General features: G+C 38.1%; 7 protein-coding genes and 1 long non-coding RNA gene across 12 annotated transcripts; 6 read left to right on the top strand and 2 right to left on the bottom strand.

Annotated features, from left to right (window-relative positions):
- The first annotated feature begins 1 nt into the window (after position 1).
- On the top strand, positions 2-1,454 carry ATOEP16-4 (Mitochondrial import inner membrane translocase subunit Tim17/Tim22/Tim23 family protein). 2 transcript variants are annotated; one of them, NM_116153.5, is made up of 5 exons: positions 2-137; positions 220-271; positions 355-420; positions 745-966; positions 1,058-1,454. In NM_116153.5, the coding sequence occupies exons 1-4, from the start codon at positions 66-68 to the stop codon at positions 963-965; spliced, it is 411 nt and encodes a 136-aa protein (NP_191847.1). In that variant the 5' UTR covers positions 2-65; the 3' UTR covers position 966; positions 1,058-1,454. The 2 variants fall into 2 exon arrangements, with proteins under 2 accessions (NP_191847.1, NP_001319822.1); NM_001340181.1 differs by having other exon boundaries at positions 13-271; positions 1,058-1,406.
- A 216-nt stretch (positions 1,455-1,670) lies between these two features.
- AT3G62870 (Ribosomal protein L7Ae/L30e/S12e/Gadd45 family protein) lies at positions 1,671-3,507 on the top strand. Its single transcript, NM_116152.3, has 6 exons — positions 1,671-1,797; positions 2,046-2,087; positions 2,193-2,394; positions 2,476-2,774; positions 2,878-2,970; positions 3,075-3,507. The coding sequence occupies exons 1-6, from the start codon at positions 1,795-1,797 to the stop codon at positions 3,204-3,206; spliced, it is 771 nt and encodes a 256-aa protein (NP_191846.1). The 5' UTR covers positions 1,671-1,794; the 3' UTR covers positions 3,207-3,507.
- Positions 3,508-3,793: 286 nt separating this feature from the next.
- On the top strand, positions 3,794-6,804 carry AT3G62860 (alpha/beta-Hydrolases superfamily protein). 2 transcript variants are annotated; one of them, NM_116151.4, is made up of 7 exons: positions 3,794-3,954; positions 4,091-4,181; positions 4,302-4,334; positions 5,316-5,462; positions 5,552-5,682; positions 5,806-5,943; positions 6,015-6,804. In NM_116151.4, the coding sequence occupies exons 1-7, from the start codon at positions 3,925-3,927 to the stop codon at positions 6,489-6,491; spliced, it is 1,047 nt and encodes a 348-aa protein (NP_191845.2). In that variant the 5' UTR covers positions 3,794-3,924; the 3' UTR covers positions 6,492-6,804. The 2 variants fall into 2 exon arrangements, with proteins under 2 accessions (NP_191845.2, NP_001327461.1); NM_001340180.1 differs by having other exon boundaries at positions 3,794-4,181.
- Positions 6,805-6,912: 108 nt separating this feature from the next.
- On the top strand, positions 6,913-8,581 carry AT3G62850 (zinc finger protein-like protein; the record flags this gene model as incomplete). Its single annotated transcript, NM_116150.1, has 4 exons — positions 6,913-7,165; positions 7,253-7,623; positions 7,711-8,011; positions 8,088-8,581. 4 exons carry the CDS (start codon positions 6,913-6,915, stop codon positions 8,579-8,581), a joined length of 1,419 nt encoding a protein of 472 aa, NP_191844.1.
- A 670-nt stretch (positions 8,582-9,251) lies between these two features.
- AT3G62840 (Small nuclear ribonucleoprotein family protein) lies at positions 9,252-10,578 on the top strand. 2 transcript variants are annotated; one of them, NM_001084862.1, is made up of 5 exons: positions 9,252-9,330; positions 9,412-9,457; positions 9,556-9,580; positions 9,957-10,136; positions 10,225-10,578. In NM_001084862.1, exons 2-5 carry the CDS (start codon positions 9,453-9,455, stop codon positions 10,339-10,341), a joined length of 327 nt encoding a protein of 108 aa, NP_001078331.1. In that variant the 5' UTR covers positions 9,252-9,330; positions 9,412-9,452; the 3' UTR covers positions 10,342-10,578. The 2 variants fall into 2 exon arrangements, with proteins under 2 accessions (NP_001078331.1, NP_567134.3); NM_116149.3 differs by having other exon boundaries at positions 9,954-10,136.
- AUD1 (NAD(P)-binding Rossmann-fold superfamily protein) lies at positions 10,501-13,796 on the bottom strand. 2 transcript variants are annotated; one of them, NM_001125421.1, is made up of 8 exons: positions 13,668-13,765; positions 12,912-13,558; positions 12,682-12,829; positions 12,086-12,165; positions 11,910-11,993; positions 11,742-11,816; positions 11,047-11,139; positions 10,501-10,954 (listed from the first exon to the last, which is right to left on the bottom strand). In NM_001125421.1, exons 2-8 carry the CDS (start codon positions 13,527-13,529, stop codon positions 10,715-10,717), a joined length of 1,338 nt encoding a protein of 445 aa, NP_001118893.1. In that variant the 5' UTR covers positions 13,530-13,558; positions 13,668-13,765; the 3' UTR covers positions 10,501-10,714. The 2 variants fall into 2 exon arrangements, with proteins under 2 accessions (NP_001118893.1, NP_191842.1); NM_116148.3 differs by having other exon boundaries at positions 12,912-13,796.
- Positions 12,963-13,693, top strand: AT3G09875. The gene has a single exon (NR_141574.1). It is a non-coding gene; the product is annotated as an other RNA (long non-coding RNA).
- Positions 13,797-15,492: 1,696 nt separating the features above from the next.
- AT3G62820 (Plant invertase/pectin methylesterase inhibitor superfamily protein) lies at positions 15,493-16,687 on the bottom strand. The gene has a single exon (NM_116147.3). It carries the CDS (start codon positions 16,284-16,286, stop codon positions 15,702-15,704), a length of 585 nt encoding a protein of 194 aa, NP_191841.1. The 5' UTR covers positions 16,287-16,687; the 3' UTR covers positions 15,493-15,701.
- Between the last annotated feature and the right edge of the window lie 241 nt (positions 16,688-16,928).

Here is a 16,928-nt window from a genome sequence, read left to right as displayed (position 1 = left end):
TAATCAATGTACGGACGGAGAGGTAACAAAACAAAAGGGTTTTGTCCTAATTCAATTTTGCAGAGATGGAGGAAGAATTGCTCTCCGCCGTGCCGTGCTCTTCCCTAACCGTCGAGTCAGTTCTCCGTGTCGCGACGGTAATCACTAGTATCCAATTGAAATTCATGTTTGTGTTAGTGTGTGTATAGATAGATGTCTGAGATTTTTGTTGAAGCTCAGGCCGGTGGATTATATGGGTTATGCGCCGGACCTCGTGACGCTCGTAAAATAGGTATTGAAATTAGCTTTGATTTAGAGAGTTTTTACACTTTTCAATTCATTAATCTGTGCTTTGTTGCTGATTTGCTTCGCCAGGTTTAAGCGGCGTTTCTCAGGCTTCCTTTGTGGCGAAATCCATTGGCAGATTCGGATTTCAATGCGGTAATTTGCTTCCTCTATTGTTTTTCCACCCAAATTAATCTTCAATGACTATGGAATTTGGGTATAAATCTGTAATTTTGGACTTAAGATAATTCTCTTCTTTGTCACTAGAAGAAGAATGCTGCATATACTTTTTTTTTGTTTTGAAAGATCATAATTCTCTGTTTTGCTTGCCATGTAATAATATATAATGCAGATTTCTTTTAGTTGTAATTTTTTTTGGATTAGTTGCTCTGCTCTTCTTTAACTTAGATCTAAATTCTTCAAGTAGTGATTGCTTCTTTAGATTTTGGTATATGCATCAAGAATTCATTTTTGTTTCAGGTCTTGTAAGTGGTGTGTTTACTATGACACATTGTGGGCTTCAACGATATCGAGGCAAGAATGATTGGGTGAATGCTTTGGTAGGAGGAGCTGTGGCGGGAGCAGCTGTTGCCATTAGCACAAGAAACTGGACACAGGTTGTTGGCATGGCTGGCCTCGTCTCTGCTTTTAGTGTTTTGGCTAATTGCACCAGGACAGAAAACCCAAACAACACTAATTAAGGTGATATTTAGAACACTGAATTTTGCTAATAATGCGAGTGTCTGTCGCAGCCACATTCACCGGATATTGAAACTATCTTATAAGCTTGCAGGTCTTTGACAAGTCCATTCAAGAAACTGTATGGAATTGGAACTTGAAGATCAATACACTGACTCTCCGGTTCGATCCTATTTAGTTGGCTGAACCCGTGGATGGTTCTTCTTTTCTATAGACCACACTTTTGGTCTTGTCTCTCTGTAGTCATCATGTACACACAAAGTCCCTCGAACCCGAAACCGTATTTGCATCAATGCTTATTACTGTATAATGTTATTTACAAGATAGAGATAGTCATAGAAAAATTAAAACATCAAAACTGATTTTTAATAAAGTGTATGTTAATAGCCATGCTGTTTCTTAGGAAAGCCAGTTTATTCACGAATCCACCATTTTTCTACTTCAAAATTTATAAATGTATTTCACTCTTTTTGATATGATTCTTTTTGTTCTATATGCTTTTTTGAATACTAAAAGCTATCAGATCGTTCGTTGTGTAATTTTTTTCTATAAAAAATATCGTTGATTTAATAAAAAAATATAGAAAGTAAGATATAAAGATCATGAATATATAATTTTCTTGACGAAAAATTATTTTCTTGATATTCAGAAAATCTATATTGAGAGAGCAATACGTGTCCAAAAACGTAATTTTCTCATCTGGGCTTCTGAGGAAAAAAAATATTTGTATCATTTGGGCTTCAGTGTCTTTATAAATAGTGAAAACACAAAACCCTAAGAGTCGCTCTTGCTCTCAGCCGTCTGTCTTACCTCCAGAAGTCGACGACAACAATGGTACGCCGCTTTTACACCATTTTGCAGCTTTCATTGCCACTTTCGTTTGTTTAGGATCTGTATTAGCTCTTTGTTTCCTCGAATTTGAGCTTCTTTCGTCAAATCTATATTGGAATCTGGCTTATACTTATGTCCCTGAGGATTCTGGCTTTGTTTGATTTCGTAGTTTGTATAGTGAATGCATCGATGCTATGGTGATATGTGACTCTTGTTTCTGATGCTTATCGCCGTTTGTTGTTGATTCATAGGCACCGAAGAAGGGAGTTAAAGTGGCTTCAAAGAAGAAGCCGGTATGCTCTCTTAGCTTTTCCTTTAAGCATTGTTTGTTTTTCTCTGAGTATTATTATTAGTCTTGGTGGAGTTTCTCATTAGATTTGTTGTTGTGTGTATTTTAGGAGAAAGTTACCAACCCATTGTTTGAGAGACGCCCAAAGCAATTCGGTATTGGTGGCGCTTTGCCTCCTAAGAAGGATCTTTCTCGTTACATCAAATGGCCTAAGTCAATCCGTCTTCAAAGGCAGAAGCGTATCCTTAAGCAGAGGTTGAAGGTTCCTCCAGCTCTTAACCAGTTCACCAAGACCCTTGATAAGAATCTCGGTTAGTCTCTTTTTCTTATGGTTATTCAGAAATCTATATGTTTGTATGATCAGTTGCTTAATGTGTGTCATGTAATTGCAGCCACCAGCCTCTTCAAGATTCTTCTGAAGTATAGGCCAGAGGACAAAGCCGCAAAGAAGGAACGCCTTTTGAACAAGGCTCAAGCTGAGGCAGAAGGAAAGCCTGCTGAATCCAAGAAGCCCATTGTTGTTAAGTATGGTCTCAACCATGTGACTTACCTCATCGAGCAGAACAAGGCACAGCTTGTGGTCATTGCACACGATGTTGACCCTATCGAGTTGGTGGTCTGGTTACCTGCACTCTGCAGGAAAATGGAAGTCCCTTACTGCATTGTTAAGGGAAAATCTCGTCTTGGAGCGGTAAATAATTCACCACTCCATGGATGTAAACTTCCATTAAGAGTTTTTCTTACTTTAATGTTTTCACCCTAATTTATGTTCATTTCCTGCTTCTACTCTCCAGGTCGTTCACCAGAAGACTGCTGCTGCCTTGTGCTTGACCACTGTCAAGAACGAGGACAAGCTTGAGTTCAGCAAAATCCTCGAGGCCATCAAGGTAATTAGCTGAATCAGCTTTTGACAATGGAATAGTTTTGAAATGATACTCTCATGTAGTCTTCAAACCATACTCTTAACGTGTTTTTTTGTTGGTGTGAATAGGCTAACTTCAACGACAAGTACGAGGAGTACAGGAAGAAGTGGGGAGGTGGCATAATGGGATCCAAGTCTCAAGCCAAGACCAAAGCTAAGGAGAGGGTTATTGCTAAGGAGGCTGCCCAGAGAATGAACTAGGCATCATACCTTATGTTCTCTGCTATGAAACATATGATAATGGTTTTGTTGTTTAGCGATATTTTGAAACCTTGTTTTATTTTAATTTCTATGCTCTTTCGGATGTTACCACCCTCTTCAGAATTTTATGCAGTTTTGTTATCAATTTCACATATAAACTTTTATTTGCAAAATAAATCCTTACTTTATTGTGGTTTTTACGTTACAACCGATATAATCTGGCCTGATGAATAATGTGTAAACATCAGAGGTGGATCAGCTTTTTGAAATGAACATTTAGTGATGGTATTGCCCAAACGCGGGGACTATTACATGCGTCAAAAATGGAATCCTGCAAATTGAGCTTTTCTAGAGATTGATATTTGCATATGATAGGAAATTATACAGCGAATAGAAAATGGAGAGTCGAGCATAAAAGGCTGGCTTTAGGATAATGGTAGATTGGGTTGTATTGTACCAATGAATAATGGGCTTCGAATTCACACGCCCAGTATGACGTCATGTCAAAACGTTTTTCTATTTTGGGATCATTTTTCAATTACGATTAAAACTCCATTTTATTATTATTCCAAATAAAATATAAAAGAAAAATAAGAAAGAGAGAAAAAATAAGTGTCTCATTCTACAAATATATATAACAACAGCCTTCAATCTTCCATATCTATCTCTCTCCCTCTGCTCGGCGAGAATAATCACTTAATCAGACATCAGAAGCAGCATGATGAAGTTCAAGTTCCAGTACGAGGAGGTCTCTGTCTCTCTTGATTTCCATCTCTCTCTCTCTCTGCCCATCCTTTAGTTTAGTTGCCTTTTCTTCTTCTTCTATGTTCCTAATTCCTATGATATATATAGATCAGGCCTGTTCTTAACATTGTAAAACACAGGAATACATCAAAAACTCGAGAGACGTTGAGTTGTTCGCTTGCAGATGGCTTCCTTCTTCTTCTCCCCGAGCTCTAGTCTTCCTCTGCCATGGTAACACCAACTATACTAATAGAAGTTTTATTAATCCAATTTTATTTGCTTTTTTCTGATTTACTTGATTCACAAAACAAAAAAATCTCCTAATAATAATAAGAATTGGTCAATGTGCAGGTTATGGAATGGAGTGCAGTAGCTTCATGAGAGGTATTTAATGCTCCTCTGCCCCAATACATAATAGTATAAACTAAAATATTATGTCCTCTAATTAACAAAACATAATAGTATATATATAGTCTAAATTTGGGTCAAACATTATTGAAATAATGCATATACTCCATTTGTATGGTCTGACCAGAGAAAAAGCATTAATGTTGAGTGTTTTGTTATAGCGACGTGCTTTAGATAGAGTAATTATTGAATGAGATGATTTTTTTTTGTGGTGATCCATGATTTCTGTTTTCGAGCATAATAGGCAATTTATTATGTTCCTTCAATTTACAGAAACTATGTATGTGGCGTCGACCATATACATGTTCATTGAAGATCCCTGATCTCGCCATCTAATCGCGGATCTTGTGTTAATGTTTTGTTTTATTTTTAAGAACTAGATATATTATATTGAGGAAAAAAATCAGAGGAGATTAATTATAAGAATGGAAAAAGAATCTTATAGCAAAAGTTGGTGTTAGTTGCACTTTTGTCTGCTTCGTAGCTTTCGGCTTAGTTGTTGTTATCTTTATTTTGGGGAAACGTTACACTATCCTTATCTTCACATTTTTCGTATTTTTCTGCTCTAATTTATCTAAATGCCGGTGTGGCCGAGTTTATCTATTCATGGTAACAGAAAAAACTCGGTGGTAAATTCATACTATTAATTATGATATTTAAAACTAGTTGTGGAGTTATGGTACGTCTAATTATCTCGAATAATTTATCAACGTGATTGTGTGTACCTAACTAGAAATGTAATACTAAGAAATTGACAGAATATAAGACAAGAGTCCCCACGGTCACGGATATAAGTATTAGTTATGTTTCTCTTTTCCTTATCACAACGAGAAACTCGTGAACCGTAATTGATTGTGATCTTTGACAACTAATTCGGCTTAATCACATTGTCGATACATTGTCTCAATGAAATTCATCAAAAGTTGTTGAATAATAAATTTTTAATGTTTCCAACAGAATGCGGAATACGGCTGGCATCAGCGGGATATGCAGTGTTTGGGATGGACTACGAGGGGCATGGTCGGTCCAAGGGTGCTCGTTGCTATATAAAAAAATTCAGTAATATAGTAAATGACTGCTTTGACTATTACACATCCATCTCTGGTACTTATATATTCACATGAAAATATCTATTCCTTCATCATCTTTTTTCAATTCAACAAGACTAATTTCCTACTTTTATGATGTTATAGCACAAGAAGAATACAAAGAGAAAGGTAGATTTTTGTATGGAGAATCAATGGGAGGTGCAGTTGCTTTGTTGCTTCACAAGAAAGATCCTTCTTTTTGGAACGGGGCTCTTCTCGTTGCTCCCATGTGTAAGGTCACGTTTCTTCTCATCTCTATCATCGAAACCCTATATTTAATCAAGTTAAGACACAAAATCTATTAGTTTTAGACACAACTTAATTATCAACATTTTCATTAGTTTTGTGTGTGTGGGCAGATATCAGAGAAGGTGAAACCACACCCAGTAGTCATAAATCTACTAACGAGAGTTGAAGATATTATACCAAAATGGAAGATAGTTCCTACAAAAGATGTTATCGATGCTGCCTTCAAGGATCCGGTCAAGCGCGAAGAGGTATATTAATCGAATCAGTCAACACATAACTAAAAAGTGTACTAATAAAAAACTTGGTTCCTAAAATGTAGATAAGGAACAACAAGCTGATATATCAAGACAAGCCAAGACTTAAAACCGCACTTGAAATGCTTAGAACGAGCATGGACCTTGAAGACACTCTCCACGAGATCACATTGCCTTTCTTTGTCCTTCACGGTGAAGCAGACATTGTGACTGATCCAGAGATAAGCAAAGCCTTGTTCGAGAAGGCAAGCACACGCGACAAAACCATTAAACTTTACCCAGGAATGTGGCATGGATTAACTTCTGGTGAGCCTGATGCTAACGTTGACCTCGTTTTTGCTGACATTGTCAATTGGCTTGATGCTCGTACCGGCGACTCCGCTTCTCTGACAGTCACTCCCGTACATGATTTTACCTCCAATGTTCAAAAGGTCGTTGACGGTGTTAGTAACGGTCAAGGAAAATCTAAACGACCACAAGCTAGTCTCCTTTGTGGTTTAAATGGTGGTGGACGTCGTTTGGTCCATAGATCTTCTATGTAATGATAAACTAAACAGAGAAGAATCTGTTTTATTTTGTACTTCAGATTCGTTTTCCTAAATCAAACCACCATCGTGTCCAAACTAAAATACATAGACTTCTTGTAAGTTGTAACGAAACACAAAACAGCTACACGATCTTTCTTTACATGTTTGAAGGAAGAGAATCTCTGGACTTATATATGAATATTTAATGGGCTTTAGTCTCCTCAGGCCCAATAAATAAGTGGGCTTAAATTTACCCCTCTTAAACCGCCATTGTACCACTTGATTTTCTCGAGTCCCTTCTTCATCACGAAAGCGGGATTTAGCGTTAGCAGGTAAAACCCTAATTTCTTCAAGAAACATATCTTGTTGAATAAGTTAGGTTTCTTTGTAAAAATCATTGACTCTTGTGTCTGTGAATTTAGTTTAGGTTGAGAGGATGTATACGCCGGGAGCGGCGAAGCCTGAGTACGCGAGAGCTAAAATAGCTGTGTGGTGGGACATGAAGGACTGTCCGATTCCAGAGGGTTATGATGCTCGTCTGGTCCGTCCGAGCATAGAAGCGGCGTTCAATGAACTAGGCTACTCTGGTCCTATCTCCATCACCGGCTATGGTGACCAAAGAGAAACCCCTTGTCAGATCCTGCGAGGGCTCTCTTCCACCGGAGTCGCTGTAGCACAAATCATACCCGGTTAGTCCAATTGCTATCGATCTCTTTGAATGAATTTAGTGCTAGCTTGGTTTAAATTTGAACAACATCTCAAGTCAATTTCAACAGAAAGCAGATGCTCACTCATGTATTCGAGTATGCTGGAGTGGCGAGATCTTAATCCTCCTCCGGCTACAATGATGCTCGTATCCGATCAGTGGCAGCATGTCTTCGCTTGGGATCTGTCCCGTCTACAACAACACACGAAATACAACCTTTTTCTGGCTTATTCAACTGAGCCTTTCGCAGGTTCGGCACTGAGACCTTGTGGAGAGTGGATCTGGAGAAATTTACTTGAGACCAAAAGGGAATTTGTTCAGGACAAGTGCAGCAGCAGTTGTGAGGTATCTCCCATGTTTTATTGCAAATCTTGCTCTTACCAGGGCCAAAGCGTGGAGGGTTTCAGGAGGCATGTCTCGAGTGGAAAGCATGCAGTGAAAGTAAGTAAACATCCTCCTCTAGACCCAGTCAACTATAATGTTGAATAAAAATATAGATTTTGATCTCTAAAATATAAATTCTCGCAGGAGGTTACAAACCGTATACATCCAGAACTTGACTATTTGACGAGGACGTGGGCAAAGAACTACACTGCGAAGCCTGAGTACGCGACAGCTCCAATAGTGGTGTGGTGGGACATGAAGGACTGTCCGATTCCAGAGGGTTATGATGCTCGTCAGGTCCGTCCGAGTTTAGAAGGGGCGTTCAAGAAACTAGGCTACTCTGGTCCTGTCTCCATCACCGGATGTGGCGACCACAACAAAACCCCTGATCACATCCTGCGAGAGCTCTCTTCCACTGGAGTCGATCTTGCACATTCCATCGACGGTTAGTCCATTCGGTTAATTATATCCATCTCTCTGGAATTTCTACTGAAATGCTTTTCTGTTACTGTCTGAAACAGAAGTCATATACAGTCGCATGTTTATAAATATGAAGCAGTGGAAAGCTCGTAATCCTCCTCCGGCTACAATCATGCTCATATCCGATGGTGTGGTGATGATGTTCGAAAATTTAATCGCCGACTTACTACAAGAGACGAAGTACAACCTTTTTCTGGCTTATTCGTACAGGCCTTACAAAATGTCTGTCCTGCTCACTTCTGCAGAGTGGCTTTGGAAAAGCTTACTTGTTGCAGGTGTTTTTTTCTCCTCTCCTTATCATCATCATCCACTAATGACTCTGTTTCTGAGCTATATAATTACGCTCTCTGTTTCAGAGACAAGAAACCACGTTCTTCGCAAGTGCAGTCAAAGTCAAAGGGGTGAACCGTCTACCAAAATGTTTTCTTGCATGTTGTGTCTTTGTGATTGCAAAAGCCTTGAAGATTTGAGGACGCATCTCTCAAGTGAAGACCATGCAGTGTGTGTAAGCATCCTCCTCTGTATCATCATTTGAGCAACAAAACCTGTTTAACTCTTTCCATTTGTTGTCAAGCAGGAGCGTTATTTTCCTGAGAGAATTCGAATGAGAAACCGCTGTAGAAAGCAATATCAGAAGGCAAGTTTTTCTAATGATTGATTAAATATTTTCAAACATGGGATTTCTTCTTATTAACAGTTACATATATATCTTGTAGACCCAAGTACTAGAAGATTTTCGAAAGAGCAAACGTATGAGGAAAGCATACCGGACGGGTTTTGGTCATCTTCATAATCAGTTACGTCTTACTAATCGTTGAGCTCAAACCTGTCCTGGAAGTTGTTACTTCATTTTATAAGTTACAAATTGCTCAAACCCTACTTAAGAAATGTAACGAAAGGGACCTTGTACTTTGAACAACCCATCCAATGAGAAGAGCTGACCAGGCTAAACCACGAATCTGAGCATTTTTATTTCATGTAAAAGGTGAAACCATTTTGAAAAGTCAAAATCTCTGTACTCCTGTGAATATTTGAATGGGCTATGAAAATAATAACTAAACTGAAATTTATTCCAATTAGGCCTTAATTTATAAACAAAAAACATATGAGGATATTTAATGGGCTTTAGTATCTTAAGGCCCAATAATTAGATAGGCCTCAATTCAGCCCTCTTAAACCGCCACTGAGTTTGTTTACACTTGATTTCTCGAGTACACCTCATCATTCTTCTTCGTGTGAGAGAGATCTTTTTGGAAAACGAAAGCGGGATTTAGCGTATAGCAGGTAAAACCCTAATTTCTTCGATCTGCGTTTCTATGAAAATCTCTTGATAGTTTCTAAATTCATCGTTTTCCTCCTTTTCAGCTTCCACCGTTTCGCCGAATTTCATCGAGCTTCAAGTGAACATGAGGTAATTCTAGTTCTAGGTTTTCTCATCTTCGTCTTCTAATTTTTATCATTCTTCTTCTTCTAGATCTTCTCTAACACTTTTTTTTTTCTCGATTTCAGTAAACCAATGGAAGAGGATACCAACGTAAGTAACTCTCCCCGTCTTTCTCGTTACTGATTTCTCGATCTATCAAGCATAAACATAGAACCCTAAATTCGATATCTGTACCATGTCTATGTCTCTAGCTTTTTAGTGCCTGGAATCTTTTGTTGCCTGATCCTTCATTTTATGTAATTTGTTGATGAATATGTACCATTACAAGTCATGTGGTTTCTGTATCTTCAAGTAGTTGTGTTAGTGAATAGAAAACACTGTCCTGAGAATTCATCACAGATGGTCAGCTAGAGTTTTGGCTATATGAATGAATGTTGCTAGTTTTGGATGAGAGTACTTAACAAGGCAATCTTGTATTGGATGCATTGTTGTTTAATACTCTTCCTTGAATGTCATTCTTTAGCAGGGAAAGACTGAGGAGGAGGAGTTCAACACTGGACCACTCTCTGTTTTGATGATGAGTGTTAAGAATAACACTCAGGTGTTGATCAATTGCCGTAACAACAGGAAACTCCTTGGCCGAGTTAGGGCTTTTGACAGGCACTGCAACATGGTTCTTGAAAATGTCAGAGAAATGTGGACTGAGGTTAACATCTTTTGTATCTGTTTTCTGCCTGTGGTTTACTAGTAGACAAGTGCTGTTTCTTACATGGGTTCTCTGTGTTTTTTTTTAGGTTCCGAAAACCGGAAAAGGAAAGAAGAAAGCTCTTCCTGTTAACAGAGATCGATTCATCAGCAAGATGTTCCTGCGTGGAGACTCAGTCATTATCGTCCTCAGGAACCCCAAGTGAAAGAAGCTCTTCTTATGATAATTCTCGCTTCTTCTTGTCAAATCCTAATTGTTGCATCAACAGTGAGAACATGTTTTGATTATGAGCCTTAAATCTACTAGTGTTGCCTTGTATTTTTCACTTGTCTTCTATCTTTGACTTGAAACGCAGCCAGTGAACTTTGTAATATCAAAAGAGAAGTTCTTTTTTCTTTTAAAACTGTAGTGAGGTCCATGAATAGTAGTAAGTAAAGGTACCAAATTCTTACTCTACGTTTACACGATTATCAAAACAGAAATCAAAAGCGAAATAAATTTAAAGAAACGACGCTCTTGCAATTTTGTTATAAACCCACTACCAGCCGCAGTGGCTGCTACTCAGATTCTGCATTTGCTCAAGCTGAAGTTGTCTTGGTGGTGGTTGCAGCTGCGGAGGAGCCTTCCTTCTGGTCACCAAAGACACGTTGACGGAAATCTTTGACCATGAGAGGCAGTCCCTGACGAAGAGAGACCTTTGGTTCCCAACCTAAAAGCTCTTTGGCCTTTGTGATGTCAGGCTTTCTCTTGTGAGGGTCGTCTTCTGTGTTTGGTCTGAACTCTATGTTTGCATTCGGATCAATTGTCTCTTGGACCACCTTCAAACAAAAACCAACCAAATCACAATTATCAGAACCCAGGGTCATATATAAAAATCGAAAGGTATGTATAGAGAGAGAGAGAGAGAGACCTTAGCGAGCTCGAGCATCGTGAATTCACCAGGGTTACCGAGGTTGAATGGGCCGACATGTTCTCCTTCCATCAGTCTCATCAAACCTTCAACCTTTTGCATCACAAAAACACGAAATCAGATTGATCATACAATATTGACAGCTAAAAATAACCAGGACAAAGAGGGCAATAAAGTTGAGAGCCCATTTGGTCCTTTGTCACATGATATTGATTATTGATACTCAGCCGTCTTCATAAGATTGCTAAAATGGAGACCATTTAATATCTATAACAAATTGGGGTCTCTTTTGTTATCAGATCCCACGACATACCCACCAGTTTATTCAATAACATGTGAGCTCACTAAACACATATTTTTTCCCTTCTCTCAAATCTTTCTACCCCCCAAAATATGAAAAGATACTGGAATGCATCTACACAGAAGTAAAATCCTTTCCTTTGAGAATGTCACCCTAAAAAGTAGTCTCCACTAGATACAAAAAGAACTTAAAGGTCTAAACTTAAAAGGGTTGAAGTTGAATATACTAGTGATTTGACATCAAACCACCTACCAAATTTGGCTTTTTTTTTTGTTTCCTTTCCACAAGAATGTAAGAATATCTCTTGAGGGACCAAAGAAACAATAGAATACAAATATTTGTGTTGGCAAGTTGTAGGACTCTATTCTTTGAGGGGGGAAAAGGAAAGCCTTACCAGATCAGAAACAAATTGGAAACTCCTTGTCTGCTTCCCATCACCGTAAACAGTCAATGGCTCTTTCCTTAGTGCCTGTTCAATTATTGCCAATATAAAACAATCATTACTCCACCAAACCAGTCTTTAATCATTAATAGTTTTGTGCCCACTAGATTATTAACCAACCTGTGCAACGAAGTTACTAACAACACGCCCATCATCTATACACATTCTTGGACCATAGGTGTTGAAGATCCTAGCAATTCTGACCTGTGGCCAATCAACAATAAACTCTTGTTACTCAACTAGACAAACCGTAAAATGGCTTGAAAAGGAGGTTAAATGAAAAAAGAGTAACCAACCTCAACATTGGCACCTCGGTGATAGTCCATGGTCAACGTCTCTGCCGTACGTTTTCCTTCATCGTAGCAACTACGAACACCTGTTACATAACAAACCCAATTAGTCATCAATCAAATCACAAGAAAACATGCACGTGTTGGTAATAGTTACCGTGCCAGTAAAATTAGAATTAAAAGCAAGTAAGCTCTAGAATTTTGAAAGTCGGCAATTGAAATGTTAGGCTAGCAGTAAATGTGGAGGCTGCGTCTAAGGTAGAGACACGTATAATAGAGCCGCACGATCACAAAGACCCGTTATTTACGCTTCAATGGTTTGACCTTAGAGAGACAGGGGACCAGATCTGAACCATAAAAAACACCTGTTTTTTGAACAATCCCTCTCTCCTAACGTGCGCATTTTCCGACACAGAAAATGATAGAAAGCACAAAAGACATAGAAGCTCTATACACGTCGTCGTGTCACGCGACGGTGGAATAAACATTGGGAAACAATAACGCTTCCTTTTCATCAGATTCCGATTAGAGAATTCACAACCAAACACAAGGCATAAAAACTCAAACTTTAATTTGAATAACTAATGAGGGAAGATTATTACCAATGGGATTAACGTTGCCCCAGTAAGTCTCAACCTGAGGATGCTGCAGAGGATCACCATAAACCTCACTGGTACTCGTCAGAAGAAATCTAGCCCCAACTCGCTTAGCCAAACCAAGCATGTTCAATGTTCCAACCACATTCGTCTTGTATCAATCAAAGTCAAGGAACAAACACAAACAACAATTCCAAAATCGAATCGAAAATTGAAAAAAAAGAAAGAAAGGATATGATAGTCTTGACGGGATTGAATTTGTAATGAACAGGAGAAGCAGGGCAAGCCAAATGGTAGATCTGATCAACCTCAAGAAGAATCGGCTCAACCACATCGTGACGGATCATCTCAAAGTTAGGGTTACTGAAATGGTGCATAACGTTCTCTTTCCTTCCAGTGAAGAAATTATCAACAACAATCACAGTATCTCCTCTAGCCATCAAACGATCCACGAGATGCGATCCAACGAATCCAGCACCACCGGTCACAACCACTCTTAGCCCTTTGCGTTTCAATCCCAGTGGGATTTTCCCGCCTGTTGCTCCGATCCGGTTCAGGTACTCGAGGCTAGGTTTCCTCTGAGCTTGTATAGCCGGAACGTACGATTCGTCGGGTCGGATTCCGTAACCGGAGAAAGGATCCGAGTAAGGGGTTGATTGTGTGGAGCGAGGGAAAATTGTGAAAACCAAAGTAGCGATTGCAATGCCAACGAGAACGAAGATAAGTCTCTGTTCACGGAGCATGTAACGCATCGGACGAGTCACCGTGAACCATGGTTTGATTGGTTTCGGGTAATAAGCATCGGCGGTTGGTTGATCCGTCTCGTGTCGCCGATTGATCAGCTCGCTCGCCATCTCCAAACCTCACAAATTGAATTCTAGATCTAGAATCGAAAGATAGAAAACCAAAATCGATCAATCGTTAAGAAGAAATTTTATTTTTCTAGGAAAAAATCAATCACCGAGTCGAACTCGCCGGGAACTGAGTCGGACCTTGAACGAGAGAGTGAAAAGCGAATCGGTCTTTGTTGTGTATTTAACTAGCGTAAGCGTTTACAGGTTAAGGCTTGTTTTTCACTCTTATTACGAGATTACCCTTTTATTTATTTCATTGAACTTTCCTTCAAAATCGGACCAATGAATATTGTTACTTAGTCCATTATTTGCAACAACACGAAAACACATATTATATGTTTTTTTAATACTCAATTTGTAATTAATGAAATGATAGGTTCGTTAGGTATGGTAATCTCACGTAAACAAAGTCAATGCCAAACCCTAACTTAGCACTCAAAGCCAGATTGGTGTGAGCTTTGAGTGATTTCGACGTTCGTATTTTTCAATTATAGCATAAACATGATATTTAAAATTTGTAATAATATAAAAGCATGTCCTAACAAACTAAACAGTTTTTTACAAAGCACATTCATAACGCTTTTGACCATCAGGGTTGGAAAAACGTGATTTGTATTAGATTCAAAAATTGCCTATGAGATTAAATGTGACGACTTATTCTTATTTTATTTGGTTATTTTGTTAACTTCAAATTTTTTCAAAAAGGAGCCAAAGAGTAAAAGGTAAATCCAATTTAATTAGTGGTAGATCTCTACGACCCCATTTTGTAACAGTGTTTTTTACCGAGTGATTACGATTGTCTAAGTAGTTTAGAAAAAAATGGAATGGTCTAGAATAAAAGAAAACCCGTTTTGATTGAAACTAACCATATATTTGAAACATTTGCTCAAACACAATTATTTGATTATAGTTAATGAAACTTGTATATTTTGAGTTACGTCCTTAAGTGTTTCTGATTATATAAGATAAAGCCTTTGCTTATTACGACACAATAACACATGGTTAAACCATGATGGTTTGGATCTACCTTTAATAGCTACATATGAATTATACTATCAATATTTTACTAGCTTTACGATCTGAAAAGATAATTTACACTAAGTAGCGACGGCGTCTACCTCCCTCCCTCCCTAAACACCTCCCTCGGCGTCTCCCTCCCTGCGCAAAACTACAAAATTCCTAACTTGTGATCTAAACAAATCACAAAAAAACTTCAGACTCGGATGTGAATACAATTTTTTTGAAAAATGGAAGAGCATTGGTGTTTTATGTTTACGTTGACTTGTGATGCTAACCTGGCGGTTAGCTAGTTATGTCACCCCACATCTCCTTCACTTTCTTGCCTAACTTTTTAGATTCGCGATGGCTAATAATTGAATTTCTTATAAATAATTGTTTTTTTCTTTCTCTAATCAACTTCTTTGTTTTCTTATAAATAACAATTAAATTTTATACCCATTTAAAACTAATGGAATAAGACTAGCTAACTACAATGTTAGGAAGGATCTCTTATATGAAACTATGTATATGTAAGTGACAAAATCAAAGCATCTTGTTTTAAAAAGTTATATACTGATCTTAACAATATGAAACAAAATATATAATTAACACGGTGATATATACATGTAGACAAAACAAAAGTTGCAACTACCTAAACATATGATATGAAGCAACAATAATATGCTATCAAAGTAATAATTGCGCTATATTTGTATGAAATTCGTTTAGCAATGTTGTGGCGTTAAGAGTAAGAAAATTTCAAGTTATTATCGTAAAAGGAATTAAAATGGTTTATGGAAAGGACTAAAACGAGTTATAGTAGTTAGACAAAATCTTTTTGAGTGTTTAACCAAGAAAAAAATATCTTTCGAGTGATTTTTATTAGGTTTTTATCACCGACTTCTTCTCACGTTTTGACTTGATGAGAGAGAGGTTCGTTACTCGTTAGGTGGCATGGGCTTGTGACGGTCGAATAAAAATGACAATACTTGACTAATAACATTGGCCCAATATAGGACATTAGGCCCATTATTATTTCGCCTGTAAATAATTCCATTATAATGAGAGAGATACAGTTATCGTAGTGATCAGCCATGAACCACCTTATTAATAATATGATCTTACACTTTCATGGAAAATTAAAGCTTTTGTAAAAGTTTATGATTTAAGAGATTACAAACCATTAGCCGCTAGCTTGTTGAGGAGTGCGAGAGAATTGCTGGACAAGTACATAGACGTCGTGACTCTCTTCCGAATCATCCTGACCGTTGATGATGACCTCGTCGATGTCTTTTCAAACCCATCAAGACACGTGTCCTTGTCAGTGAGGGAAGAGCTAAGCCACGTAGCAAGATCACTCATCTGCTGCTGAAACTCGCTGGCTCTGAGTGTCCGGAGGACGGCCAAGGACTTGTGGAGACTATCAAGAGAGTCTTGGAGAAGTTCGCGACAATCCGACAAAGCGATTCGGTCTCGTTTCCCAATCGTTGAAAGCCTCGTTTTGAGAAGGTGTCTAAGGACGTCTTTGTTGTCGGTTATGGCAACGGAAACGCCGGCACGTGCCCATTTGCTGGGACTGTTCTTGGCGACTGATGCAAACGGCAATAGCGTTTTAGCGCAGAGGTCTTGGTAGCGTGTAACACTACACGCGTTTTGAACGTAGCTTTCGCGTTTGGACGGTAATGATGAAGTTGGGTTGAGAGAAAGGAGAAAGAAGACGAGTGCAAACGTGATAGAAGAACTCATGGGAGTTTTCATGTTTTGTGAGAATTGTAATCTTTATACAAAATTAATTGGTGTCTCGACGAGAGATCGTATATATAGACACGTATAAATTTAATTTAGGGGTTTTGGTAGGTTTTAAAGTGAAAGTATAAAAAGTATGGCGGTCCATTTGTAGGTGTCGGAGTTATGATCACAACATTTCGTTCTAACACTTCGTTCGATTTTATTAATTTGTTGTTTTGCCGATAACAATTCGTTGGTTTAGTTATCTCGTATTATGATTACTATGTTGAATAGAAATATCATTATTTTTTTTACCATTTTCAACAACTACTCCAACCTAATAAAACTAGTGATCGATCTATTTATTTATTTATTGTTTTGCTAATCATTGAGCTTATTCTTACTCTACCAGGCGGACTTAACAAAGATTGAAAACGTAATTTGTCGCATCTCTTATGCAACGAAGTGATAAGAAGAGTGAGTATAAATCCTTCTATGATAATATTTATTTCATCAATGGCTACGAATATATGGTATATATGAAACTGTTTATAAATGGAAGATGAGCTAGTTGTGTACGGAATGAGGTTTTGGTACCTTACATCGAAAAAGCTACATTATGTAGTTTTGTCATCGCCATGAGGCCCATGACCATATCTCTTTTCGAATCCA

The sequence above is a fragment of the Arabidopsis thaliana genome, chromosome 3 (genome assembly GCF_000001735.4).
Source record: "Arabidopsis thaliana chromosome 3, partial sequence".
Lineage (NCBI taxonomy): Eukaryota > Viridiplantae > Streptophyta > Magnoliopsida > Brassicales > Brassicaceae > Arabidopsis > Arabidopsis thaliana.
Note: the sequence above shows the minus strand (reverse complement) of the source record. Positions and strands in the feature narration are given on the sequence as shown.

Coding starts and splice junctions, on each gene's coding strand:
- ATOEP16-4 (NM_116153.5), top strand. CDS start 66: ATGGAGGAAGAATTGCTCTCCGCCGTGCCGTGCTCTTCCCTAACCGTC. Junction 138..219: donor CAGTTCTCCGTGTCGCGACG/GTAATCACTAGT, acceptor GTTGAAGCTCAG/GCCGGTGGATTATATGGGTT. Junction 272..354: donor TCGTGACGCTCGTAAAATAG/GTATTGAAATTA, acceptor TTGCTTCGCCAG/GTTTAAGCGGCGTTTCTCAG.
- AUD1 (NM_116148.3), bottom strand. CDS start 13,529: ATGGCGAGCGAGCTGATCAATCGGCGACACGAGACGGATCAACCAACC. Junction 11,140..11,741: donor TCCAATTTGTTTCTGATCTG/GTAAGGCTTTCC, acceptor GTGATGCAAAAG/GTTGAAGGTTTGATGAGACT. Junction 10,955..11,046: donor CGATGCTCGAGCTCGCTAAG/GTCTCTCTCTCT, acceptor TTTTGTTTGAAG/GTGGTCCAAGAGACAATTGA.
- AT3G62840 (NM_116149.3), top strand. Junction 9,581..9,953: donor CAATGGAAGAGGATACCAAC/GTAAGTAACTCT, acceptor GTCATTCTTTAG/CAGGGAAAGACTGAGGAGGA. Junction 10,137..10,224: donor TCAGAGAAATGTGGACTGAG/GTTAACATCTTT, acceptor GTTTTTTTTTAG/GTTCCGAAAACCGGAAAAGG.
- AT3G62870 (NM_116152.3), top strand. Junction 2,395..2,475: donor GACCCTTGATAAGAATCTCG/GTTAGTCTCTTT, acceptor ATGTAATTGCAG/CCACCAGCCTCTTCAAGATT. Junction 2,971..3,074: donor AAATCCTCGAGGCCATCAAG/GTAATTAGCTGA, acceptor TGGTGTGAATAG/GCTAACTTCAACGACAAGTA.
- AT3G62820 (NM_116147.3), bottom strand. CDS start 16,286: ATGAAAACTCCCATGAGTTCTTCTATCACGTTTGCACTCGTCTTCTTT.
- AT3G62860 (NM_116151.4), top strand. CDS start 3,925: ATGATGAAGTTCAAGTTCCAGTACGAGGAG. Junction 4,182..4,301: donor TCTAGTCTTCCTCTGCCATG/GTAACACCAACT, acceptor GTCAATGTGCAG/GTTATGGAATGGAGTGCAGT. Junction 4,335..5,315: donor GTGCAGTAGCTTCATGAGAG/GTATTTAATGCT, acceptor TGTTTCCAACAG/AATGCGGAATACGGCTGGCA.